This window comes from Loxodonta africana, chromosome 3 (assembly GCF_030014295.1).
Source record: "Loxodonta africana isolate mLoxAfr1 chromosome 3, mLoxAfr1.hap2, whole genome shotgun sequence".
NCBI lineage: Eukaryota > Metazoa > Chordata > Mammalia > Proboscidea > Elephantidae > Loxodonta > Loxodonta africana.
The window spans coordinates 76,921,171-76,944,185 of NC_087344.1; the positions used below are offsets into that span (position 1 = coordinate 76,921,171).

The 23,015-nt window shown below is 41.2% G+C and overlaps 1 protein-coding gene across 3 annotated transcripts; it reads left to right on the forward strand.

The window, feature by feature from the left end:
* The first annotated feature begins 1,231 nt into the window (after window positions 1-1,231).
* Window positions 1,232-20,531, forward strand: ZFP69 (ZFP69 zinc finger protein). 3 transcript variants are annotated; one of them, XM_003415323.4, is made up of 6 exons: window positions 1,237-2,098; window positions 3,640-4,063; window positions 5,434-5,519; window positions 7,446-7,572; window positions 7,895-7,990; window positions 18,779-20,527. In XM_003415323.4, the coding sequence occupies exons 2-6, from the start codon at window positions 3,937-3,939 to the stop codon at window positions 19,915-19,917; spliced, it is 1,575 nt and encodes a 524-aa protein (XP_003415371.2). In that variant the 5' UTR covers window positions 1,237-2,098; window positions 3,640-3,936; the 3' UTR covers window positions 19,918-20,527. The 3 variants fall into 3 exon arrangements, with proteins under 3 accessions (XP_023410347.2, XP_023410346.2, XP_003415371.2); XM_023554578.2 differs by lacking the exon at window positions 3,640-4,063 and having other exon boundaries at window positions 1,233-2,098; window positions 18,779-20,531; XM_023554579.2 differs by lacking the exons at window positions 3,640-4,063; window positions 5,434-5,519 and having other exon boundaries at window positions 1,232-2,098; window positions 18,779-20,531.
* The last annotated feature ends 2,484 nt before the right edge of the window (window positions 20,532-23,015 follow it).

Sequence of the window (23,015 nt, forward strand, 5' to 3'; positions counted from 1 at the left end):
ATAGTGACCCTATGCAAAACAGAACGAAACACTGCCCGGTCCTGCATCATCTTCACAATTGTTGCTATGCTTGATCCCACTGTCTCTTCCCCAGTCGTATTCTGAGTGCCTTCCAACCTGAGGGGCTCATCTTTTGGCACTATATCAGACAATGTTCTGCTGCTATTCATAAGGTTTTCACTGGTTAATGCTTTTCAGAAGTAGACCTCTGCATCCTTCTTCCTTGTCTGTCTTAGTTTGGAAGCTTAGCTGAAACCTTTCTGCCATGGGTGACCCTGCTGGTATTTGAATACCGGTGGCATAGCTTCCAGCATCACAGCAACACACAAGCCCCCACAGTACAACAAACTGACTTAATGCAACATCTAGGCTAGTGTTTGACAAAACAACTGGGCACCATAACCTAGCCAAGTTGACAAGAAATTAATCATCACGAACAGCTTCCAAGTTGGATTACCTTCCTGGATTCTGACTGTCCAGCATTTGTTCTGGTAATTCCCCACTATCTTCTCATCTCTTAGATGCCTTTATAAACATTAAAAATATGTATTTCAGATTTTTACTTTTTTTAAATTTTGTTGTTTTCTGAGGTGAACTGATATAACTACCCTAGCCTACCATTACCAGAAAGGAGCCCTGGTGGTACAGTGCTTAAGTGCTGGGCTGCTAACCAAAAGGTCAGCAGTTCGAACCCACCAGATGCTCTGCAGTGAAAAGACCTGGTGATCTGCTCCCCGTAAGGATTACAGCCTTGGAAACCCTATGGGGCAGCTCTATACTCTGTCCTATAGGGTGTTAGGAGACAAAACCGACTCCGCAGCGAGTTTCCCATTACCAGAAAGATAAACTTTAGTCATTCTCTGTCCCCGTTCCCCATTTCATTTTTTTCGTAGCCCTTACCATTCACTGGAGTAAACCAAAACCAAACCCAGTGCCGTCGAGTCATAGCGACCCTATAGGACAGAGTAGAACTGCCCCGTAGAGTTTCCAAGGAGCGCCTGGCGGATTTGAACTGGTGACCCTTTGGTTAGCAGCCGTAGCACTTAACCACTACACCACCAGGATTTCCATTAACTGGAGTATTATCTATTTATTTTCCTATTTATTATTATCTATTTAATTTCACCAGAATTAAGTTCCAAGAAAGCAGGGACTGTGTTTTGTTTGCCGCTGTCTCCTCAGAGCCTGTAAGAACGCGTGGCAGATGGCTGCCACTCAGTAAGCAGCTGTTGAAGGGATGGATGGATGGAAGGCAGAAAAGGGGTTTACCCACCGGAAGAGCTGGCAGACCACGTGGTCTTGCGGGACCACAGTCCGTAACGGGGGGTGGTCTGACTGGGCGGCCACTACCCACTCAAAATGGGCAGCACTCTTGGGGGAGCGTGTGCCCGGGGACTTGCGTCGCTTTCCTCCGGGTTCCGGGTTTTCGCGAGGGTCCTACTTCCCCGGAGAGGGCGGGCTCCCCCGCGGCGCTTTGTGGGCGGAGCTGGCAGCGGGGATTTCGGAGCCCCCCGGAAGACACACCCGCGGTGGGCTGGCTTCCTATTGCGACCACGAGGGGCTGGGCGGACAGAGGTCCGCACCAGGGCTGGGGGGAAGGAAAGGGGTGTCGGGAGAGCAGAGGTGCGGGAGACCCCAGGCAGGGTTTTAGGTTTAAGAGGCCGGAGCGCTGGGGGCTGAGAGAAGGGCGGCCTTGGTCGCTGCAGCCGGCGAGTGAAGCCGGTTCAGGGGACCCCTCCCATTCCGGCCCTCAAAGCTCCGCTCCTGAGGGTGCGGCTGGGAAATCCCACTTTAGTCAGTGGTCTTGAGCTTATGCAGGACTACCCACCCAGGCCGGCTCTTGATGGGAATTTGGAAAAGGCCCCCATCCAGTACGGAAGGCTGGGGTCCTCTGGGCTTCCGAAGCCTACGTGAACGTTGGACATTTTTTGAAGAATGATTCTTGAGTGGGGGTGTGATATGTCCTTAAAAGGCTGGCAAAGAACAAAATCTGTTACGACCTAGTCTTTCTTTTAAGGAGACACTGGAGCTTAAAGCTTCAAGTGCAAGCCCTCTCACACCCCCATCTCTGGTTCTTCCTGCGTTCAAGCTCCATCTGGTGAGTAAGAGACAACTCTGCCCATGTCTAATGTCTTTGACCCGAGGCCCAAGGGTGACATTTCTGGGAGCACTGTAAGAAGGGGCATCTTAAGAAATGCAGCTTGTCTGTCATTAACCGTTTTATAAGTAAGATTCGAAGGTTTCTTCACTTTGGTTGAGGACGTTTACTTTTTATACATTCATGGCAGGTTATTTTCCTCAAGCTCCAGTCCCAGGATGCAGCTCCTTTTTCTGCATGTTAGTCACCGCTGACCCAAACAGCCTGTGAGCCACATGCCCCTCCTACAGACTTCAAAAAGTTGGGCTGTATCCCTTTCTACGGAGCTAGGACTGTTCCTTGGGGCCCCAGATAAACCAGTCTGGACCAAGTCTTGGTAGAGAATCTGCTCAGATGCCAGAGGGTTGGATGAGATGATGGATTTGGGTTTTTTCCAGATTATCCTGTTAGAAACAATTCTACAATGGTCCTCATTGTATTGAATTACTGTATTTCCTCCATTGGAAGACATGCCTCCTCCAGTTTTCACATTTCTGAAACTAGGACGCATTTACCTGTCAGGTTAAAAGAAATTTGCCAGCTCCTGGGTATCTACATGGGTGGTGATGTGTCTGTTACTACTTGCTTATGTGAAAACCCAGCCATGTGATTATTTCATTAGTTGAGAGACTTGAAATAAATTTTAAGTTAGAATCTCTAATTACTTTTTCATGAATTGACACAATAGCTGCAACAATGGGCTCAACCATAGCAACAATTATGAGGTTGGTGAAGGACTCAGCAGTGTTTTGTTCTGTTGTACGTAGGGTCACTGTGAGTCGGCGGAACGAACTCAATGGCACCTAACAACAATTATTTTTTAAATGACTTAAAAAGATAATGCTATGATGCAGCATTCAAATAAAAGTTTTATAATAATCTTTATTAAGGGTTTGGTAAATGCCTGGCATTGTCTCATTTACTCAGCATTACAACCCTATGAAGTACAATTTCTATTCCCATTTTATAGATGAAATCTCAGAGAGGTAAAGTGCCTCAGAACTTTTACATGGCAGTATCAGGATTCTAAAAGGAGCCCTGGTGGCACAATAGTTAGATGCTTGGCTGCTAACCAAAAGCCCTGCAGTTAGAACCCACCAGTGGCTCCTCAGGAGAAAAGACTTGCCAATCTACTCCCATAAAGATTACAGCATAGGAGACCCTATGGGGCAATTCTGCTCTGTCCTGTAGGGTCGCTATGAGTCAGAATCAACTTGATAGCACATAACAACATCGCGATTCTAACCCATGCTGTCTGATTTCAAAGCCTGCCCTGTTAACTATGTAGTATGCTGACTCCCAAGTCTATATCCAGACAGAAGATGCACGCAGCTTGCAAGGGGGGAAGTCAGGGCAGGGTCTGTGTGTGTTTGTATATCTTAGTGTGTTTATGTATCTTCAGATGTTTGTGTAGGGAACTGGGAGATAGAGCTACATCCAAGGGCACTGGTTATACTTATTCCTGCATTGATACCAAGTCTTTATTTTTGGATCTTTTGCAGTTTTAAATATATTTCTGTGTGTTACGGAGCTCTCCTGCCTTTGGCCCCTTTAGAAGAGTTTAAGGCAGCTACTCAAGCCTCCCCTGCCAGCTGCCTCCTTCTAAGAGTTTTTTTAGAGTTGTTGAAGTCACACTGTCCTCTAGGAGCCTCCGGGTCCTAGTGCTGCAGAGGCAAGCCAGAGTCCTGAGGGCAGGATATTGTGGTCAGAGGAGGCCCACACAAGCCTCTTGCCAGAGACTCCAGCACTTTCCTCATCAGAGGTGGATAAGGTGGGCTGAGACCAGAGAATCCTTCATCATGCTGCAGCAGCTCCTGATCACCCTGCCCACCAAGGCCAGTACCTGGGTGAAGTTGCATCATCCAAGGAAGGCCAAGGAGGGGGCACCTCTGTGGGAGGATGTGACGAAAATGTTCCAGGGAGAAGGTGAGGATAGACCAATGGGGGAGGAGGGTAGAGGGATAAGAAGAAGGTCTCCTTGTCATGTGAAAAGTAGGTAGACACTTCACTGAGAACCTCTCAGGGAGAAAATTGGAGGAAAGAAGGCCTTTGGGATTCGTGCTCTGGCTTCTAGGAAGGAGAGAGCTGTGAGAGAAAATGTTGGGCTCTTAGCATGGGCTTCTTATGCCATGCCCTCTATACTGTGCTTGTCTCCCATCCTGTATACAACACAGAACAGGAAGACCAAAAATACAGTGTTCCCTACCAGTAGCTCTTGAGTGTGTAAGTCATGTTTTCTTGGAGTGGGGAGGAGCTTAAAGATTTCTGCCCCCTTAAGCCCTCTAAAGGTTTTCCTTTACAAGTTTCAGTCATTTCAATCTAAAATCAGTATTTTTCAGAAGTATCGTTGCTGTCTTTTCATCTTATGCTGAAGGCTGAGAGGCAGGAATGTCATGCTGATTACTCTGATTTTACCTTGAAATATGTGGGTTCAGTGAGAGATATACCAAGATAGCACATTACCCAGTGGCCTGGTCAGGAATAGATAGACAGGCAGGTGAATTCATGTGCCTCATGTGATTGCTTAGTTCATACTTTTAACACGTCAAATTCAGCCTGTATTTATTGTGTGCCAGCTGTGTCGGGCTGTGCTAAGCATTTTAACAGATGGAAAAATGAATAATTATCAGTAATGCTGATTATTAATTGATGGAGATAGGCACGTACCCAGATAATAATAATAGAAGGTAGCCTAAGACAATGCTATGGTAAAGCTCTTTTGGAATATAGGGGACAGGAAACCTTCTTCTGTTTGTATTTCAGAAAATTTCACAGAGCAGATAGCATTGAATTGGGCATTGAAAGATGTGTTAACTTTTTTATAGGAGACTTGGGAAAGAACGATATAGAAGTGGGTACCTTCAAGAGTGGTTCAAAGAGTGAAGACAATTGTAGTCTGAGAGTTAAGAATGTGATGGGTGGTATGTCCCGTGTATAAAGGGTGGTGGCTTAGAGGAAAATACTGTTAGGATGAGGTTTGGGCAGGTTGTAGAGTTTCTTGAAGTCCATGATATGTTTTTCTTCCATGGTGCTGGAAGCCATTGAGGAGTTTCGAGCTGAGGAGGGATATGAGTAGAGCTGTTTGGGGGAGGCCAGCCATGAGCACAGGGACAGTGTCAGGCCCTAGAGCAACACACTGCATGCTGTTCTCATCTAAGGAGGCCTTGGGTTACTCTCGAGTCCCTCTCAGTGTCTGTCTTTGTGGGTATGTTGGGGGAGGAGCAGTGGACATGTGAGGGTTCTCTAGTTGGAGGATCTGGGGAGACACAAACCTTGTGACTCTTTTCCTTCCCCAGCTCTGCTGTCTCAGGATGCTGATGTTAGCGAGAGAAAAGGTTTAGAGGACAAAGTGGCCCCTGGGCCCTCAACAGCAGAATCCAAGGTGAATTTCCTCTCATTTTCTTGACAGTGCTTTTTGGTGTTTAAGATTATAGCCTTGCCTTTTTGGGGAGTTGGGATTGAGGGGCAGGGAAGGAGACTAACAAAATTCAACCTAGGGGGCTCAATGTAAGTTATTCTTCTCTAGAAAACCAGGCCTCAGTGGTGGCAATTATCCTGCTCATAGTAGCCTCCCTCCATGTAACTCTTGTTTCTAACCAACATCTAGGTCTAATATTGAGCTAGTTTCTGTAGAAAAAGCAAAATGAGTTCTAGGCCCTCAAGACTAACAGATATACCACTTGGCAGATAAGATATACCTCAATAAAATGCCCAAAAACAAAATGTTCAAGTGAGAAGAAAGTTCTGATATACTTTGTGATGTACACATATTACTCGTGAGCTTGAAGAGACAGCTCTTGGTATAGTATTGGGAGCAGAGGTCAAACTGCAGCCAAGGGAGAAGTGAGTAGAGAAGAAATGGTCAGGCTACACTGTGCGCATGCAAGCTGGGGGCACAGAAAAAGGGGCGCACTCTCTGAGAGCAGTTATAACCGGGTGTCAGACATGGGGTGGTCCTCCCCGCCAGGCAGAAGCATAGGTGAAACGGAAGAGAAATCATAGAATAAATGAGAAAGAGCAGTTTAATGGTATGCTGTGTATCCTAAATGAGCTAATCAGAAAACCAGTGGCACTAGCAACTGTCAGAGCTCTACTGCTGCCAAACCCCAGAAGCATAGCAGAAACAAACCAAAAAGAAAAAGAAAAAAAATGTATAGTCAAAGAAAACCTATATAGAGGGAGATATTACTAGCAAACAGAAGAGACGCAGTGGTTAAGAGCTCGGCTGCTAACCAAGAAGTCGGCAGTTCAAATCTACCAGCCGCTCCTTGGAAACCCTATCCGGGAGTTCTACTCTGTATCGTAGGGTTGCTATGAGTCAGAATCTACTCAGTGGCAACGGGTTTGGCAGCTGGGTTTAATCCCATGTCTTTAACCTTCCTCAAATTCAGTTCTTCATCAGTTAAATGTGGGTACTAATAAGAGCCTAATAGGTCTGAAATGCATTCCAGAATTATTTATAATATATAAAAAGTACACTTAAGGAATTTATTTGTTATGATCTCAGCCTTCTGGCACTTTCCTTTTAGAAAATTCCAAACAGCTAATGTCTCTTTTTGCATTGAAGTTTTTTTTTCTTTAAACATAACCATCAAATGGTGATTTAATTTGTGTAGATCACACATAAAAGGCTCTCGTCATACTTCTCAACTCAGTGTCTGCTTTGGTCAAGGGATCTTCCTTACTAGGCAGAGTTCATGCATTCTTGAAAAACATTGTTCTCTCATACGTTTCTCACTAACAGAAATACCAGTCTAAAGAATGTTGAATTGTTCTCATTTTGACCAATTCAGTCCAACAAAGGTTTTCTCTTGTGACTTTAGCCCCTTCTGAACTCTCCTGTTTCTCAAATATGTCCGAACTTTGTCCTTAATCTAAATTACTGTACACTACTCTGTCCCCGGAATTCCAAAGGGGGGTAAAAAACCTGTTGCCATTGAGTTGATTCTGACTCATAGCAACCCTATGACTCATAGACAGTGTAGAACTGCCCCATAGGATTTCCAAGGAGTGGCTGGTAGATTTGAACTGCCGACCTTTAGGTTAGCAACCATAGCTCTTAACCACTACGCTGCCAGGGAATACCAGAGGACTGGAGCCATGAATGTTCTCCCTTCAACCAAAATTATAAATTGCAGAAGGCAACTTAGATGCTCTATGCATTGTTTTATAACTTTCAGCAGAGAATCAGTCAAACAATTACTGAGAAGAGTATCCAGGGAAACTTGACTAGAATCTCTCAGCATCTAGACAGGGTCAGAACAACTTGCTGAACTTTGGCTGAACAGGAACATGTTTGATGTTTTAGGAACTGTTAACCTTCAAGGACGTATCTGTGGACTTCACCCAGGAGGAGTGGGGGCAGCTAGCCCCCGCTCACCGGAATCTGTACCGGGAGGTGATGCTGGAGAACTATGGGAACCTGGTCTCAGTGGGTAAGGATGGGCTCTCTGTATAGCCAGAAATCTGCCCACTACAGGCGAGTCATTATTTCTAAACCATTAAACGTTGTGGACTCCCTGTAGTTGGATTCTATATGGGTGATGTCTTGTTCTTTTGAAAACTAAGCCAGGACACATCTGATTCTCCTTTCTCGGAGAAACAACCTTACTTTTTAGAGCTAGAAATAGGAAAACACACTGTGTCTTCCCCTTTCCATTTCAAAAGCTACAAATACCAGAGGACTGGAGCCAAATTCTGGGGATGGATTTTAGACATCAGCATAAGCATTCATACTCCTTTTTACTCTACAAACAGGATATCAACTTTCCAAGCCTAGTGTGATTTCCCAGTTGGAGAAAGGAGAAGAACCATGGCTGACAGAGAAAGAAGGCCCAGGAGATACCAGTTCAGGTGAGACCAAGCCAGGTGGTAACTTTTAATATGTACCTTAAAGTCTTCCCAGGCTGTGGGCACTGAATAGGGCATGTACTAAACCTGATTTCACTTCTCCTTCTGTTACCTTTTTCCTTCTCTTAAATTCTTGCAAAAGTCTCTCTGGAGTCAGAGGGAAGAGAGGTCTTGCTCTCATTAAGATTAAACTTAATTTTCCCTCTTTCTTCAGTATCGTAAGGCTCTGGTAATCAAAGGCTCCTTTCCCACAGATACATGTGGTCTCTTCTGCGTTTCACAAATCTTTAATTTTCTCTCTTTCGTCTATTGCCACATTTTACCAACTTTCATTCTATAACCCCAGCTTCAACTCTCATTCTCTTTTTAACTCATATATTTAACTTCCTTGCAACAACAACTTTATGAAAACTGCAAGAAAAATTTCCACAGGATTCCATCTCAGTCACATCCAGTGGTGTTTACCAATCTCCTTAAGCTTTGCATTTATTGTGAAATATTTTAGGATTCAGAAAGGCATAGAGAACATTATAACGGATTCCTGTATAGCTTTCACTTAGGTTAAGAAATAAAACAGAGTTGAACCTCCCCTGTGCCCCTCCCACCCCCTCCGAAATAAGTCTTCTAAATTGAATTATTACCATTCCCATATGTGTTTTCTTACTTTTACTAAATATGTGTATAATATCCCTAAACAATATGTAGCATCATTTTGCATGTTCTTATTCTTTAAATAAATGGTATTTATACTTCTTCCACTTATTTTGTTCACTCAACACCATTGAGATTTATCTGCGTTTCTCCAGTTCATTAATTTCCATTGAATGAATAAAGCACAATTTATTTATCCATTTTCCTGCTGATAGATACACTGTTTCAGAATTTGGGAATCAAGAAATGCTGCAGTAAACCTTTGTGTACACCTTCTTTTGTACATACACAAGTATCTCCCTAAAATATTTGCTAAAAGTATAATTGTGGGGTTGTGGAGTTATATGTACCTTTATCTTGCAGGGTATTGCCAAATTGCTTTTAAAGCAGTTGTACTAATTTGTGCTCCCACCGGCAGGTTTTGAGAGTTTCCAGAACTCAGTGTCTTTGTCAAACTTTAGAATGAGTCCTACAGTCCAGGAACATGATACAGTATTCTATTTTATTGATACTAATTTTTTTTTTTTCAATTAAATTTCAGGGTTTTCCCCATAAAACCCTTTGTCAGATTTTAAATTGTTTTCTGTTGCTGATGTCTAATAACAGTTGGTTTCGAGTATTGATCTTATATCCAGTTGTCTTATTTTATTCTCTTATTAATTCAAAGAAGTTATTTGTACATTCTCCTGGGTTTTCTCTTCTTCAACTTATAATAATGAAAATAATAGTAAAAGCTATCATGAGTGTTCTTTCCTTGCACCTGGATGAAATCTCAGAGTGGCCCTATGGCTGGTCCAGCCCCTTTAAATAAGAAGAACAATCTGATCATTGGAGGCAGAGCCAAGATGGCGGAATAGACAAACGCTTCCAGTGAGCCCTCTTTACAACAAAGACCTGAAAAAACAAGTGAAACGAGTATATTTATGACAAGCTAGGAGCCCTGAACATCAAAGGCAAGCTTTGAAAACAAACAGAGGGGCAGGGGGAGGAAGAGACGGTTGAGAAGCGGTGAGGAGTAACCGGACCTGAATCATGGGGAGCCCCCAGACACCATTCCCGGAGCAGTGGCGGTTGGCTGGTACTAGCATTCAGCCACAGTTTCCTCAGGGAGAAGCAGCCAGCCACACAGCCTACTCACACCTCCGGAACCAGAGAAGAACAGCACTCTTGGCAAAAGCTAAGTACTTCCATATATTTTACCACGCCCCGCCCCCCCCAAGCCGGTTTCAGTGGCTGTTGATTTCCCTGGGCCTGAGATAGGTCCTGTTGAGTGCCTCGAGCCATTCTCCCACACTTGGAGAAGGAATAAATTCACAACTGGGGAAAAAATAATTTTCCAGCTCCACTAACCGGGGGAGCTCCTGTCCAGGCATAAACAGTCCGTGGACTGTTAGTACTTTTACCCTCTGCATGGACCTGTGTGGGCCTATTTCAGGAGAATAGGCCCTTGATGGCAGACTCCAACTGTTTCAGCGGTGCGGCAGAGAGGTGGGTGTTTCGTGTTTGACATTGCTTTGCGTATTAAACAGGGTCCTCACCTACCCACATCAGGGGCCTAAGGACTGGTGGCTCCACTCAGGTCACCCAGCCACCCATGACGGGTCCAAGGATAACTGGTACCTCCCACTCCTTACAGCTAAAAACACTGGGTGCCCATGATCTGTCTGCAGAAACCACCCCCCTGTACCCTCTAGGGAACAGGGACACACTTTCCTCAGAGACATGTAGGGGATGATTTTCAGCCCCTTGCCTTGTTCAGAGTGTGACACCCTGCTGTAACCAGGTACCAGTACCTACACCAATCACTCCTGCCCCTCTAAGACTGTAAGGCAGAACCTGTACCACACACTTGATGATCAGCTATCTGGATACCTGAGCTGAATTCATACAAGAAAAGTGAATGGACTTCTAGACTGATATACCTGATAACAGCTCTAGCCATATGGGGACAGGACCTCAGAGTTCCAAAGGTGAAAATAATCAAGCTAGCTCACTCAAGCAACCCATTTAGGCATATCAAAACAAAACAAAGCAAGAAGCTATGACAGTAAGCAAACATAAAATAAACTAATATGATAGCTTATAGATGGCTCAGAGACAATAGTCAATATCAAGTCACATAAAGAAACAGACCGTGATCGCCTCAACAAGCTCTCAAAACAAAGAATCCAGAGATTTTCTAGATAAAAGTGCCTTCCTGGAATTACCAGAGGCAGAATACAAAAGATTAATATACAGAACCCTTCAAGACATCAGGAAGGAAATGAGGCAATATGTAGAACAAGCCAAGGAACACACAGATAAAGCAATTGAAGAAATTAAAAAGATTATTCAGTAACATAATGAAAAATTTAATAAGCTCGAAAAATCCATAGACAGACAGCAACCAAATTCAGAAGATTAGCAGTAAAACTACAGAAGTAGACAACTCAATTGAAAGAGAAGCAGATCTGAGCAAATGGAAGGCAGAATTTGTGAACTTGAAGATAAAGCACTTGGCACTAATATATTTGAAGAAAAATCCAATAAAATAATTAAAAAAAAGAAACCTTAAGAATCATGTGGGACTCTATCAAGAGAAATAACTTATGAGTGATTGGAGTACCAGAACAGGGAGGGATAACAGAAAATACGGAGAGAGTTGTTGAAGATTTGTTGGCAGAAAACTTCCCTGATATTATGGAAGATGAGAAGATATCTATCCAAGATGCTCATTGAACTGCACATAAGGTAGATGTCAAAAGAAAGTCAGCAAGACATATTAAAATCAAACTTGCCAAAACCAAAGATAGAGAATTTTAAGAGCAGCTAGGGATAAACGGAAAAGTCACCTACAAAAGAGAGCCAATAAGAATAAGCTCGGACTACTTGGCAGAAACCAGGCAAGAAGGCAATGGGATGACATTTCTAAAGTCAATTTTATAAAAAATTGAAGGAAAAAAATTGCCAACCAAGAATCATATATCCAGCAAAACTGTCTTTCAAAAATAAAGGTGAAATTAGGACATTGCCAGATAAACAGAAGTTCAGGGAATTCATAAAACCCAAACCGAAATTCCAAGAAATACTAAAGGGAGTTCTTTGGTTAGAAAATCCACAATATCAGGTATCAACCCAAGATTAGAACACTGGGCAGAGCAATCAGGAGTCAACCCAAAATAAATCAAAATTAAAAAAAAAATGCTTAAAACAGGGTAACTGCAATGTTATTATGTAAAAGAAGACAACATTAAAACAAAAAAGAGGGACTATGAAATGTAGTCGTAGATCTTCCATATGAAGAGGAGGATAAGGCGATACAGAGAAATAAAAGTTAGGTTTAAATTTTAAAAAAAGGGGTAAATAATAAGGTAACCACAAAGGAGACAAACTATCCTACGCATCAAAATAAAATACAAGAAAAAAATAGAGACTCAGCAGAAACAAAATCAACAACAATGAATATGAGGAAAGGACAATATATAAAGATAATCTACTCAGCACATAAAATTAAGTGGGAAAAAGAAACTGTCAACAACACACAAAAAAAGACATCAAAATGATACCTAGCCATAATTATGCCAAATGTAATTGGACTAAATGCGCCAATAAAGAGACAGGGAGTGGCACAATGGATTAAAAAACACGATGTATATGCTGCCTCCAAGAGACACACCTTAGACTTAGAGACACAAACTAAAACTTAAAGGATGGAAAAAATAGATCAAACAAACAAAAATCGAAAAAAAAAAAAGGAGTGGCAATATTAATTTCTGACAAAATAGACTTTAAAGTTAAATCCATCATAAAGGATAAGGAAGGATATTATATAATGATTAAAGGGACAATATACCGAGAAGATATAACTATATTAAATGTTTATGCACCCAGTGACAGGGCTGCAAGATACATAAAACAAACTCTATCAGCATTGAAAAGTGAGATAGACAGCTCCACAATAATAATAGGAGACTTCAGCAGACCACTTTCGGTGAAGGACCGGACATCCAGAAAGAAGCTCAAAAAAGACACGGAATGTCTAAATCACACAACCAGCCAACTTGACTTCATAGACATATACAGAACCACTCCATCCAACAGCAACCAAGTATACCTTCTTTTCTAGTGCACATGGAACATTCTCTAGAATACACCACATATTAGGTCATAAAGCAACCCTTAGCAGAATCCAAAACATGGAAATATTACAAAGCATCTTCTCTGACTGTAAGGCCATAAAAGTAGAAATCAGTAACAGAAAAGGCAGGGAAAAGACATCAAACACTTGGAAACTGAACAATTCCTTGCTTAAAAAAGACATTATAGAAGACATTAAGGATGGAATAAAGAAATTCATAGAATCCAATGAGAATGAAAACACTTCCTATCAGAACCCTTGGGACACAGTGAAACCAGTGCTCAGAGGCGAATTTATATCAATAAATGCACACATCCAAAAAGAAGAAGGGACCAAAATCAAAGAATTATCCCTACAACTTGAACAAATACAAAGAGAACAACAAAAGAAACCGCCAGGCACCAGAAGAAAACAAATAATAAAAATTAGAGCGGAACTAAATGAAATAGAAAACAGAAAAACAATTGAAAGAATTAACAAGACCAAAAGCTGGTTCTTTGAAAAACTCAACAAAATTGATAAACCATTGGCCAAACTGACAAAAGAGAAACAGGAGAGGAAGCAAATAACCCAAATAAGAGATGAGATGGGCGATATTACAACAGACCAAACTGAAATTAAAAGAATCATATCAGATTACTATGAAAAATTGTACTCTAACAAATTTGAAAACCTAGAAGAAATGGATGAATTTCTAGAAACACACAACCTACCTAAACTAACAAACAGAGGTAGAACAACTAAATAGACCCATAACAAAAGAAGAGATTGAAAAGGTAATCAAAAAACTCCCAACAGAAAAAAGCCCTGGCTCTGATGGCTTCACCGCAGAGTTCTACCAGACTTTCAGAGAAGAGTTAACACCACTACTTCTAAAGGTATTTCAGTGTATAAAAAAGGATAGAATACTCCCAAACTCATTTTATGAAGCCACCATATCCCTGATACCAAAACCAGGTAAAGACACCACAAAAAAAGAAAATTACAGACCTATATCCTTCATGAACTTAGATGCAAAAATCCTCAACAAAATTCTAGCCAATAAAATTCAACAACATATCAAAAAAATAATTCACCATGACCCAGTGGGATTCATACCAGGTATGCAGGGATAGTTCAACATTAGAAAAACAATTAATGTAATCCAGCATATAAATAAAACAAAAGACAAGAATAACATGATTTTATCAATTGATGCAGAAAAGGCATTTGACAAAGTTCAACACCCATTCATGATAAAAAAACTCTGAGCAAAATAGGAATAGAAGGAAAATTCCTCAACATAATAAAGGGCATTTATACAAAGCCAATAGCCAACATCATCCTATATGGAGAGAGCCTAAAAGCGTTCCGCCTGAGATCAGGAACCAGACAAGGATCCCCTTTATCACTGCTCTTGTTCAATATTGTGCTGGAGGTCCTAGCCCAAGCAGTTAGACAAGATAAAGAAATAACGGGCATCCAGATGGCAAGGAAGAAGTAAAAGTACCTCTATTTGCAGATGACATGATCTTATACACAGAAAACCCTAAGGAATCCTCAAGAAAGCTACTGAAACTACTAGAAGAGTTCAGCAGAGTATCGGGATACAAGATAAACATACAAAAATCAGTTGGATTCCTCTACGCCAACAAAAAGAAATCGAAGAGGAAATCACCAAATCAATGCCATTTACAGTAGCTCCCAAGAAGATGAAATGCTTAGGAATAAATCTTACCAGAGATGTAAAAGACTTATACAAAGAAAAGTATAAAACACTTCTGCAAGAAACCAAAAGAGACCTATGTAAGTGGAAAAACACACCTTGCTCATGGATAGGAAGACTTAACATTATAAAAATGTCTGTTCTACCAAAGGAAACCCTGGTTGCGTAGTGGTTAAGTGCTGTGGCTGCTAACCAAAAGGTCAGCACTTCGAATCCACCAGGCACTCCTTGGAAACTCTATGGGGCAGTTCTACTCTGTCCTATAGGGTTGCTATAAGTCAGAATCAACTCGACAGTAGCAGGTTTGGTTTGGTTTGGTTATTCTACCAAAAACGATCTATAGATTTAATGCAATTCCAATCCAAATTCCAACGACATTTTTTAATGAGATGGAGAAACAAATTACCAACTTCATATGGAAGGGAAAGAGGCCCCGGATAAGTAAAGCATTACTGAAAAAGAAGAACAAAGTGGGAGGTCTTACTCTTCCTGATTTTAGAACCTATTATACTGCCACAGTAGTCAAAACAGCCTGGTACTGGTGCAATAGATATGTAGACCAATGGAACAGAATTGAGAATCCAGACATAAATCCATCCATATATGAGCAGTTGATATTTGACAAAGGTCCCCAAACAGTTAAATGGGGAAAAGACAGTCTTTTTACAAATGGTGCTGGCATAACTGGATATCCCTCTGCCAAAAAATGAAACAAGACCCATACCTCACTCCATGCACAAAAATGAGCTCAAAATGGATCAAAGACCTAAATATAAAATCTAAAATGATAAAGATCTTGGAAGGAAAAATAGGGACAATGTTAGGAGCCCTAATACATGGCATAAACAGTATATAAAACATTGCTAACAATGCAGAAGAAAAACTAGATAACTGGGAGCTCCTAAAAATCAAACACCTATGCTCATCCAAAGACTTCGCCAACAGAGTAAAAAGATTACCTACAGATTGGGAAAAAGTTTTTAGCTATGACATTCCCGATGATCACCTGATCTCTAAAATCTACATGATACTGCAAAAACTCAACTGCAAAAAGACAAATAACCCAATTAAAAAATGGGCAAAAGATATGAACAGACACTTCAGTAAAGAAGACATTCAGGTAGCTAACAGATACATGAGGAAATACTGGTGATCATTAGCCATTGGAGAAAGCAAATCAAAAGTACAATGAGATTTTATCTCACTCCGGCAAGGCTGGCATTAATCCAAAAAATGCAGAATAATAAATGTTGGAGAGGCTGTGGAGCCATTGGAACACTTATACACTGCTGTTGGGAATGTCAAATGGTACAGCCACTTTGGAAATCGATTTGGAGCTTCCTTAAAAAGCTAGAAATAGAACTACCATAGGATCCAGCAATCCCACTCCTTGGAATATATCCGAGAGTGATAAGAGCCTTTACACAAACAGATATATGCACACCCATGTTCATTGCAGCACTGTTTACAATAGCAAAAAGATGGAGGCAACCCAGGTGCCCATCAACAGATGAATGGATAAATAAATTATGGTATATTCACACAATGGAATACTGTGCATCTATAAAGAACAGAGATGAATTTGTGAAACATTTCATAATATGGAGGAATCTGAAAGGCATTATGCTGAGTGAGATTAGTCAGTTGGAAAAGGACAAATATTATGTAAGACCACTATTATCAGAACTGAAGAAATAGTTTAAACAGAGAAAAAAATATTCTTTAATGGTTTCGAGAGAGGGGAGAGAGGGATATTCACTAATTAGATAGTAGATAAGAACTTCTTTAGGTGACAAGAAAGGCAACACACAATACAGACGAGGTCAGCACAACTGGACTAAAGCAAAAGCAGTTTCCTGAATAACTGAATGCTTCGAAGTCCAGCGTAGCAGGGGTAGGGGGTTGGGGACCATGGTTTCAGGGGACATCTAAGTCAATTGGCATAATAAAATCTATCAAGCAAACATTCTGCATCCCACCTTGGAGAGAGGCATCTGGGGTCTTAAATGCAGGCAAGCGGCCATCTAAGATGCATCAATTGGTCTCAACCCACCTGGATCAAAGGAGAATGAAGAACACCAAGGACACAAGGTAATCACAAGCCCAAGAGACAGAAAGGGCCACATAAACCAGCGACTACATCAGCCTGAGACCAGAAGAGCTAGATGGTGCCTGGCTACAACCAATGACTGCCCTGACAGGGAACACAACAGAGAACCCCTGAGGGAGCAGGAGAGCAGTGGGATGCAGACCCCAAATTCTCATAAAAAGACCAGACTTAATGGTCTGACTGAGACTAGAATGACCCTGGTGGTCATGGCCCCCAGACCTTCTGTTGGCCCCAGACAGGAACCATTCCCAAAGCCAATTCTTCAGACAGGGATTGGACCAGTCAATGGGTTGGGGAGGGATGCAGGTTAGGAATGATCTTCTCGGAACATGTGGACACTTGAGACTATGTTGGCATCTCCTGTCTGGAGGGGAGATGAGAGGGTGGAGGGGGTTAGAAGGTGGCGAAATGGACACGAAAAGAGAGAGTGGAGGGAGGGAGTGGCTTGTCTCATTGAGGGGAGAGCAAGTGGGAGCATGTAGCAAGGTGTTTTTGTGTGAGAGACTGACTTGATTTGTAAACTTTCACTTAAAGCACAATAAAAATTTAAAAAAAGAACAATAATCTGATTTTAGTAAAGTGTTTATTTAGTTCAGTGCAGTAATAAAAATTTCCAACCTCACTCAGAGTTAAATCTTCTGTTCTTCCCTAGCTTGGGCCTGCTTCAAGCTTGGATACTGAACTGGGGAGGAAAACATAGGTGGTTTCTTCTCTCTTTCCCTGTCTTCTTATCTCCTTTCTTCCCTGTTGAGAACCTAGATCAGAGTCCTGCAGAGCATATACTTTATTATTGTCTCCATTCATTTAGAATTTGAAATTTGAAAGTGCCAGTGATCCTTCTGTGATAATAAAAAAGCCTTGCAAGTAATTACACTTTTCAGGAATACAGAGCTGTCAACTGAGACATGAGTACTGCTGCAATACATTACAGTCACACCTGTGAAAGCTGGAAACTTGTCAGAGAAGGAAAACTCAAGTATTTTCCACTAAAATGAGCAACAGAAAAGTGGTAAGACTGCACCCTATCAAAAGCAGAAAACTTGTAAGATGAGAAAAAGCAAGGCAGTCTCATTCAGTTCTGGCTCTCACAGGTTTCACTGTATTAAGTAAGAAAATCAGTCAGAATTTTAAAGGTTAAAGGAACCGTTATACAGCAGGAACCATTATAGCAGTCTGGGTTTTTTACAAGTCTCCTTTGTATGAAGAACACTTCCAGGGACAGATTAATTACTACAGGAAGCAGAAAAATATGTAAATATTAATACAAACCAGTAAAAGCTTAATGTTCCTGTGCATGTTCTCAGTTCAAAACTCTATTTTTTGAACTAGTGTCTCCCCTTCTGCTTGAGCAGGGAGAGAGGCATCCTCTTTGTCATCCTTCTGAGATTGTTTTCCAAAAGTAGATGTGAATTGAAAAGACCTATACCCTTAAGATACAGCTCTGAAACTTCGTTACTTAGTATTGTTAGAAAGAGCAGACTTGCAAGGCTCAATTTTTACTGTAAGAGAAAAGGTAAAGGAGGATTTTCTTTAAAATAGGAACAACGGCATGTATGACTTTTCCACCCCTGGTGGGAGGTGTACAGTTACGAACTTTCTTTCATTTCACTCCTGAGAACCTTCACTAGCTTTCCAGTGACTCCCACAGTGCCTCCTCAAGCTGGGCACAGACTAGTCCCTTCCTTCAGTCCCTGGGCATTTGGTGGATGTCTTCTCTGATGGGTCACTCTGGCGTGCTTTGCTGGGTCACTCTGGCTGTTCTTTACTTCTCATCTCCATTTTTATTTCTGGACCCTCCGTCTTCCTGTTTCTTGGTTTACTCCCTCATTTTGCTAGGATTTTTCCTTCATTAATATATGCATGAGATAATAGTATGTCAGAACCTGATCTGCCTCTGTATTCTTTCTAATAGTTACCCCCACAACCCTGCTCTCTTCTTATTAGCCTTTTCCTATGCAATCTAGATGCATAGACTCTTCCCTCACCTCCTACATTGTCCCTCTTGATATATAATGACATTTTTAACTATTCACTATTGTTAATTTTGCTTCCCATTACCTCTCCAAGCTGCGTGACCATATTTAAATATAGTCAAAATCTCATGTACTTTATATGTGTTTTTTCAGTCTCCATTCCATACCCGTTATAGTAGTTGATTTTTCAGAGGATAATGAATATGAGTTATTTGCATTTTTTCATTTCTTTCAGACTTGAAGAGTAAAGCAGAAACCATTGATGCAACCACAAAGGGTGACATTCCACAGGGACAGCTGTATCATAGCATTATAATGGAAAGGTCCTTGAGCGATGACATAATTTATTCCACATTGAGAAAAGTTGCCAAATATGGTGATACGTTAAAAAGGCACCAGGAAATCTGTGGGAGAGATGTGAGGCAAACCATCTTGACCCACAAGAACAGTGGCCTAGAAACTAACAGATTTATGGAAAATATTATAGTGAGTTCAAATGTTGTTAAGGAACAGAGACATTATAAATGTGACACACCTAAAAAGAGGAGCATATACAATTTAGATTTCATTAATCATCCAACAGGTTACATGAGAACAAAAACCTTTCAATGTAACATATGTGAAAAAATCTTCAAACAACCCATTCACCTTACTGAACACATGAGAATTCATACTGGTGAGAAACCTTTCAGATGTAAGGAATGTGGAAGGGCCTTTAGTCAAAGCGCATCCCTTAATACACACCAGAGAATCCATACTGGTGAAAAACCCTATGAATGTGAGGAGTGTGGCAAAGCCTTCAGACATCGCTCATCTCTTAATCAGCATCATAGAACTCACACTGGGGAGAAGCCCTATGTATGCGATAAATGTCAGAAAGCTTTCAGCCAGAACGTTAGCTTGATCCAACATTTGAGAACTCATTCTGGAGAGAAACCCTTTACATGCAACGAATGTGGAAAAACCTTTCGGCAGATTCGACACCTTAATGAACATCTGAGAATTCATACTGGAGAGAAGCCTTATGCGTGTACTGCATGTTGTAAAGTCTTTAGCCATAGAGCATATTTAACACATCACCAGAGAATCCATACTGGGGAGAAACCCTACAAATGCAGGGAATGTGGGAAATCCTTTAGGCAGAGGATACACCTTAGCAACCATAAAACTGTTCATACAGGAGTGAAAGCATATGAATGCAATCGCTGTGGAAAAGCCTATAGGCATGATTCATCCTTTAAGAAACATCAGAGACATCACACTGGAGAAAAACCTTATGAATGTAATGAATGTGGAAAAGCATTCAGCTATAATTCATCGCTTAGCCGACATCATGAAATACACAGGAGGAACTCCTTCACAAATAATGTGTAAAAACAGATTATCCAGCGTAAGAACTAAAAAAGCCAAATCTAAATCTAGGCTTTTAATTTTAAGACTCAGGACTCACGCATGAATTTGAGGGACTTACATAACAATGTCAACTTTTCATTTTGCCAATTCCATAAATAAAAACTGCAATGATAGGTACTATCCACTAACAAACACCATAAAAAAAAAAAACATACAAAGTACTTAATCAAGAATAAAGGATGGTCTTTCAGATTAAATAAATTCAGTATTATGAAAAATTCATTGTGGATTAACAAATTTTCTTCATGGGCATTCCCTGATTCACAGACCAACATTTGTGAACCACTGTTTAAAATATCACTACCCCTAATTTTTTTAATAAAAATTTTTAATGGAAAAAAATTTCACATGGTATAAAATTCAAAAGGTATGGAAGGTTGTATACAGTGAAAAGCCTCCTTTCTGTATTCCCCTACCACCAAATCTTAACCAGAGGCAACCGTTTTTTTCAAACCAATTTTTTTCTGTACCTTTTGAGAGATTTTCTTTTTAGATCCAAGATGATACAAATACAGTTTTTAAGGAGATATGGCAGGTTACTAAAAAACATATCTGCACATTACTTTTATTAATGATACATATGGTCACTCCATATCCGTATATAAAGTACCTTCTTTTTTTTTTTTTTTTTACAGCAGCACAGTATTCCATGGTATGGATATACTTTATTTAGCTGGCTCACTGTGGATGGACTTTTGGGTCATTTTCAATCTTTTGTTTATGTAATATTACAATGAATAATCTTTTCATTTTCATCTCTCACACTTTTATGTATATGAGTGCTACGGCTGCTAACCAAAGTGTCTGCAGTTGGAATCCGCCAGGTGCTCATTGGAAACTATGGGGCAGTTCTACTCTGTCCTGTAGGGTCACTACGAGTTGCAACTGACTTGACGGCACTGGGTTTGGTTTGGTTTCTTTTTATGTAGGAGAAATTTCTAGAACTGGAATTTCTGCGTTAGAGGGTATATGTATTTGTATTACGGATATTGCCAAATTGATCATAGAAGTTGGACCAATTTATTCTCCCATCAGCAAGATATGGGACTGTAAGGGCCATATCTGTGCTGAAGAAGCATCTCTTGGAGAAATAGCTCTGTCAGCCACCAATGAAGATCAATGTTTCAAAAAAATGGACTAGAGTCAGCAGAGCTGCATCAACCAGAGACAGCAGAATTCACCATCCCTGGAGCCAGAGAGGAATCTGCATCTTCTTGAATGGCAGCCAGGCCTACCAAAGTCTCAACTGGAGAAGGAGACACTTCTCTACCCACTGCTCCAGTCTCTGACTTCTGAGATTGGACCTGTCTGATGAATGAGAGTATTTTTAAAGTGACTGATCCACCTGCCTGTGTGAATATAATCTTGGATGCAACCCTCTTTGATTGGAATGTAGGAGAACTGACAATTGAAGCAGGGTACTTAGGATGGCAGAGTCTACCATAGGTGATTAACTGACCATACATAGCCTTTTTTTTTTTAATTTTCATTGTGCTTCAAGTGAAAGTTTACAAATCAAGTCAGTCTCATACAAAAATTTGTATACACTTTTTTTGCTATATACCCCTAGTCGCTCTCCCCCTAATGAGACAGCACACTCCTTCCCTTCACTCTCTATTTTCGTGTCCATTCAGCCAGCCTCTGACCCCCTCTGCCATCCCATCTCCCCTCCAGACAGGACCACATAGTCTCATGTGTCTACTTGATCCAGGAAGCTGACTCTTCACCAGTCTCATTTTCTATCCCATAGTCCAGTCCAATCCCTGTCTGAAGAGTTGGCTTTGGGAATGGTTCCTGTCTTGAGCTAACAGAAGGTCTGGGGACCATGACTTCCGGGGTCCTTCCAGTCTCAGTCAATTAAGTCTGGTCTTTTTATGAGAAGTTGAAGTCTGCATCCCACTGCTCTCCTGCTCCCTCAGGGATTCTGTGTTGTGTTCCCTGTCATGGCAGTCCTCGGTTGTAGCCAGGCACCATCTAGTTCTTCTGGTCTCAGGCTGATGTAGTTTTTGGTTTATGTGGCCCTTTCTGTCTCTTGGGCTCATGATTACCTTGTGCCTTTGGTGTTCTTCATTCTTTGCTCCAGGTGGGTCATGCATAGCCTTTTACAGATGACTGTATTAACTAAAGGAGCCCTGGTTGCACAGTGATTAAGCACTTGGCTGCTAACCGAAAGATTGGCAGTTTGAACCCACCAGCCATTCCCTGGAAGAAAGATTATAGCACTGGGAACCCTAAGGGGAAATTCTACTCTGTCCTAAAGGGTTGTGATGAGTCAGAATCGACTCCACAGCAATGGGTTTGGTTTTGGTTTTTGTATTAACTAGTTATATTTAACACATGAAGGAAGACAGAAAGAAGTGATGTAATTTTCTGATTAATAAATATTAGTTAATGAATAGGAATTAATTAACATTGCTTGTTATGTTATGGAACCCTGGTGGTGCAGTGGTTAAGAGCTAACGGCTGCTAACCAAAAGGGTGGCAGTTTGAATCCACCAGCTGCTCCTTGGAAACCCTATAGAGTAGCTCTACTCTGTCTTATAGGGTCACTATGAGTTGGAATCGTCTCAATGGCAGTGGGTTTGGTTTTTGGTATTATGTTGTAGCAGAGCCCAAGGCCAGTGCCACAGTGATTTTGTACATTTATTTTCCAGTCTGATAAAGCTTTATGATTTACATTTTAATGTTTCTGTGAAATGTTAGTGGAACTCTCCTCCATCTCCACAGCCACTACTATAGGTATAATCTGAAGCCTGACACTTAAAATGCTTTGTTATGGCTAGTACTGCCTTACAGCTTCAATTCCAACTTACTTTTCCTCTTCCCATGTAGGGTCTGACTAAACTCAATGTATCAGATAAGACTCTTTAGGTTGCAAATAACAGAAGTCAACTAGGACTAGTTCAAGTCTCAAAGGGGGACATATTAGAGGGGTACTGGGGCATCTCACGGAATTCAAGGGCTATGATACATGCTAACAGTGGATTAGCACCAGGGCCTGAAGCATAATGGAGGTTGTTAATGAGTCTTCCTCCAATCCTGATGCCCTGTTCTTCATA

Coding starts and splice junctions, on each gene's coding strand:
- ZFP69 (XM_003415323.4), top strand. CDS start 3,937: ATGCTGCAGCAGCTCCTGATCACCCTGCCCACCAAGGCCAGTACCTGG. Junction 5,520..7,445: donor CCTCAACAGCAGAATCCAAG/GTGAATTTCCTC, acceptor TTGATGTTTTAG/GAACTGTTAACCTTCAAGGA. Junction 7,573..7,894: donor TGGGAACCTGGTCTCAGTGG/GTAAGGATGGGC, acceptor CTCTACAAACAG/GATATCAACTTTCCAAGCCT.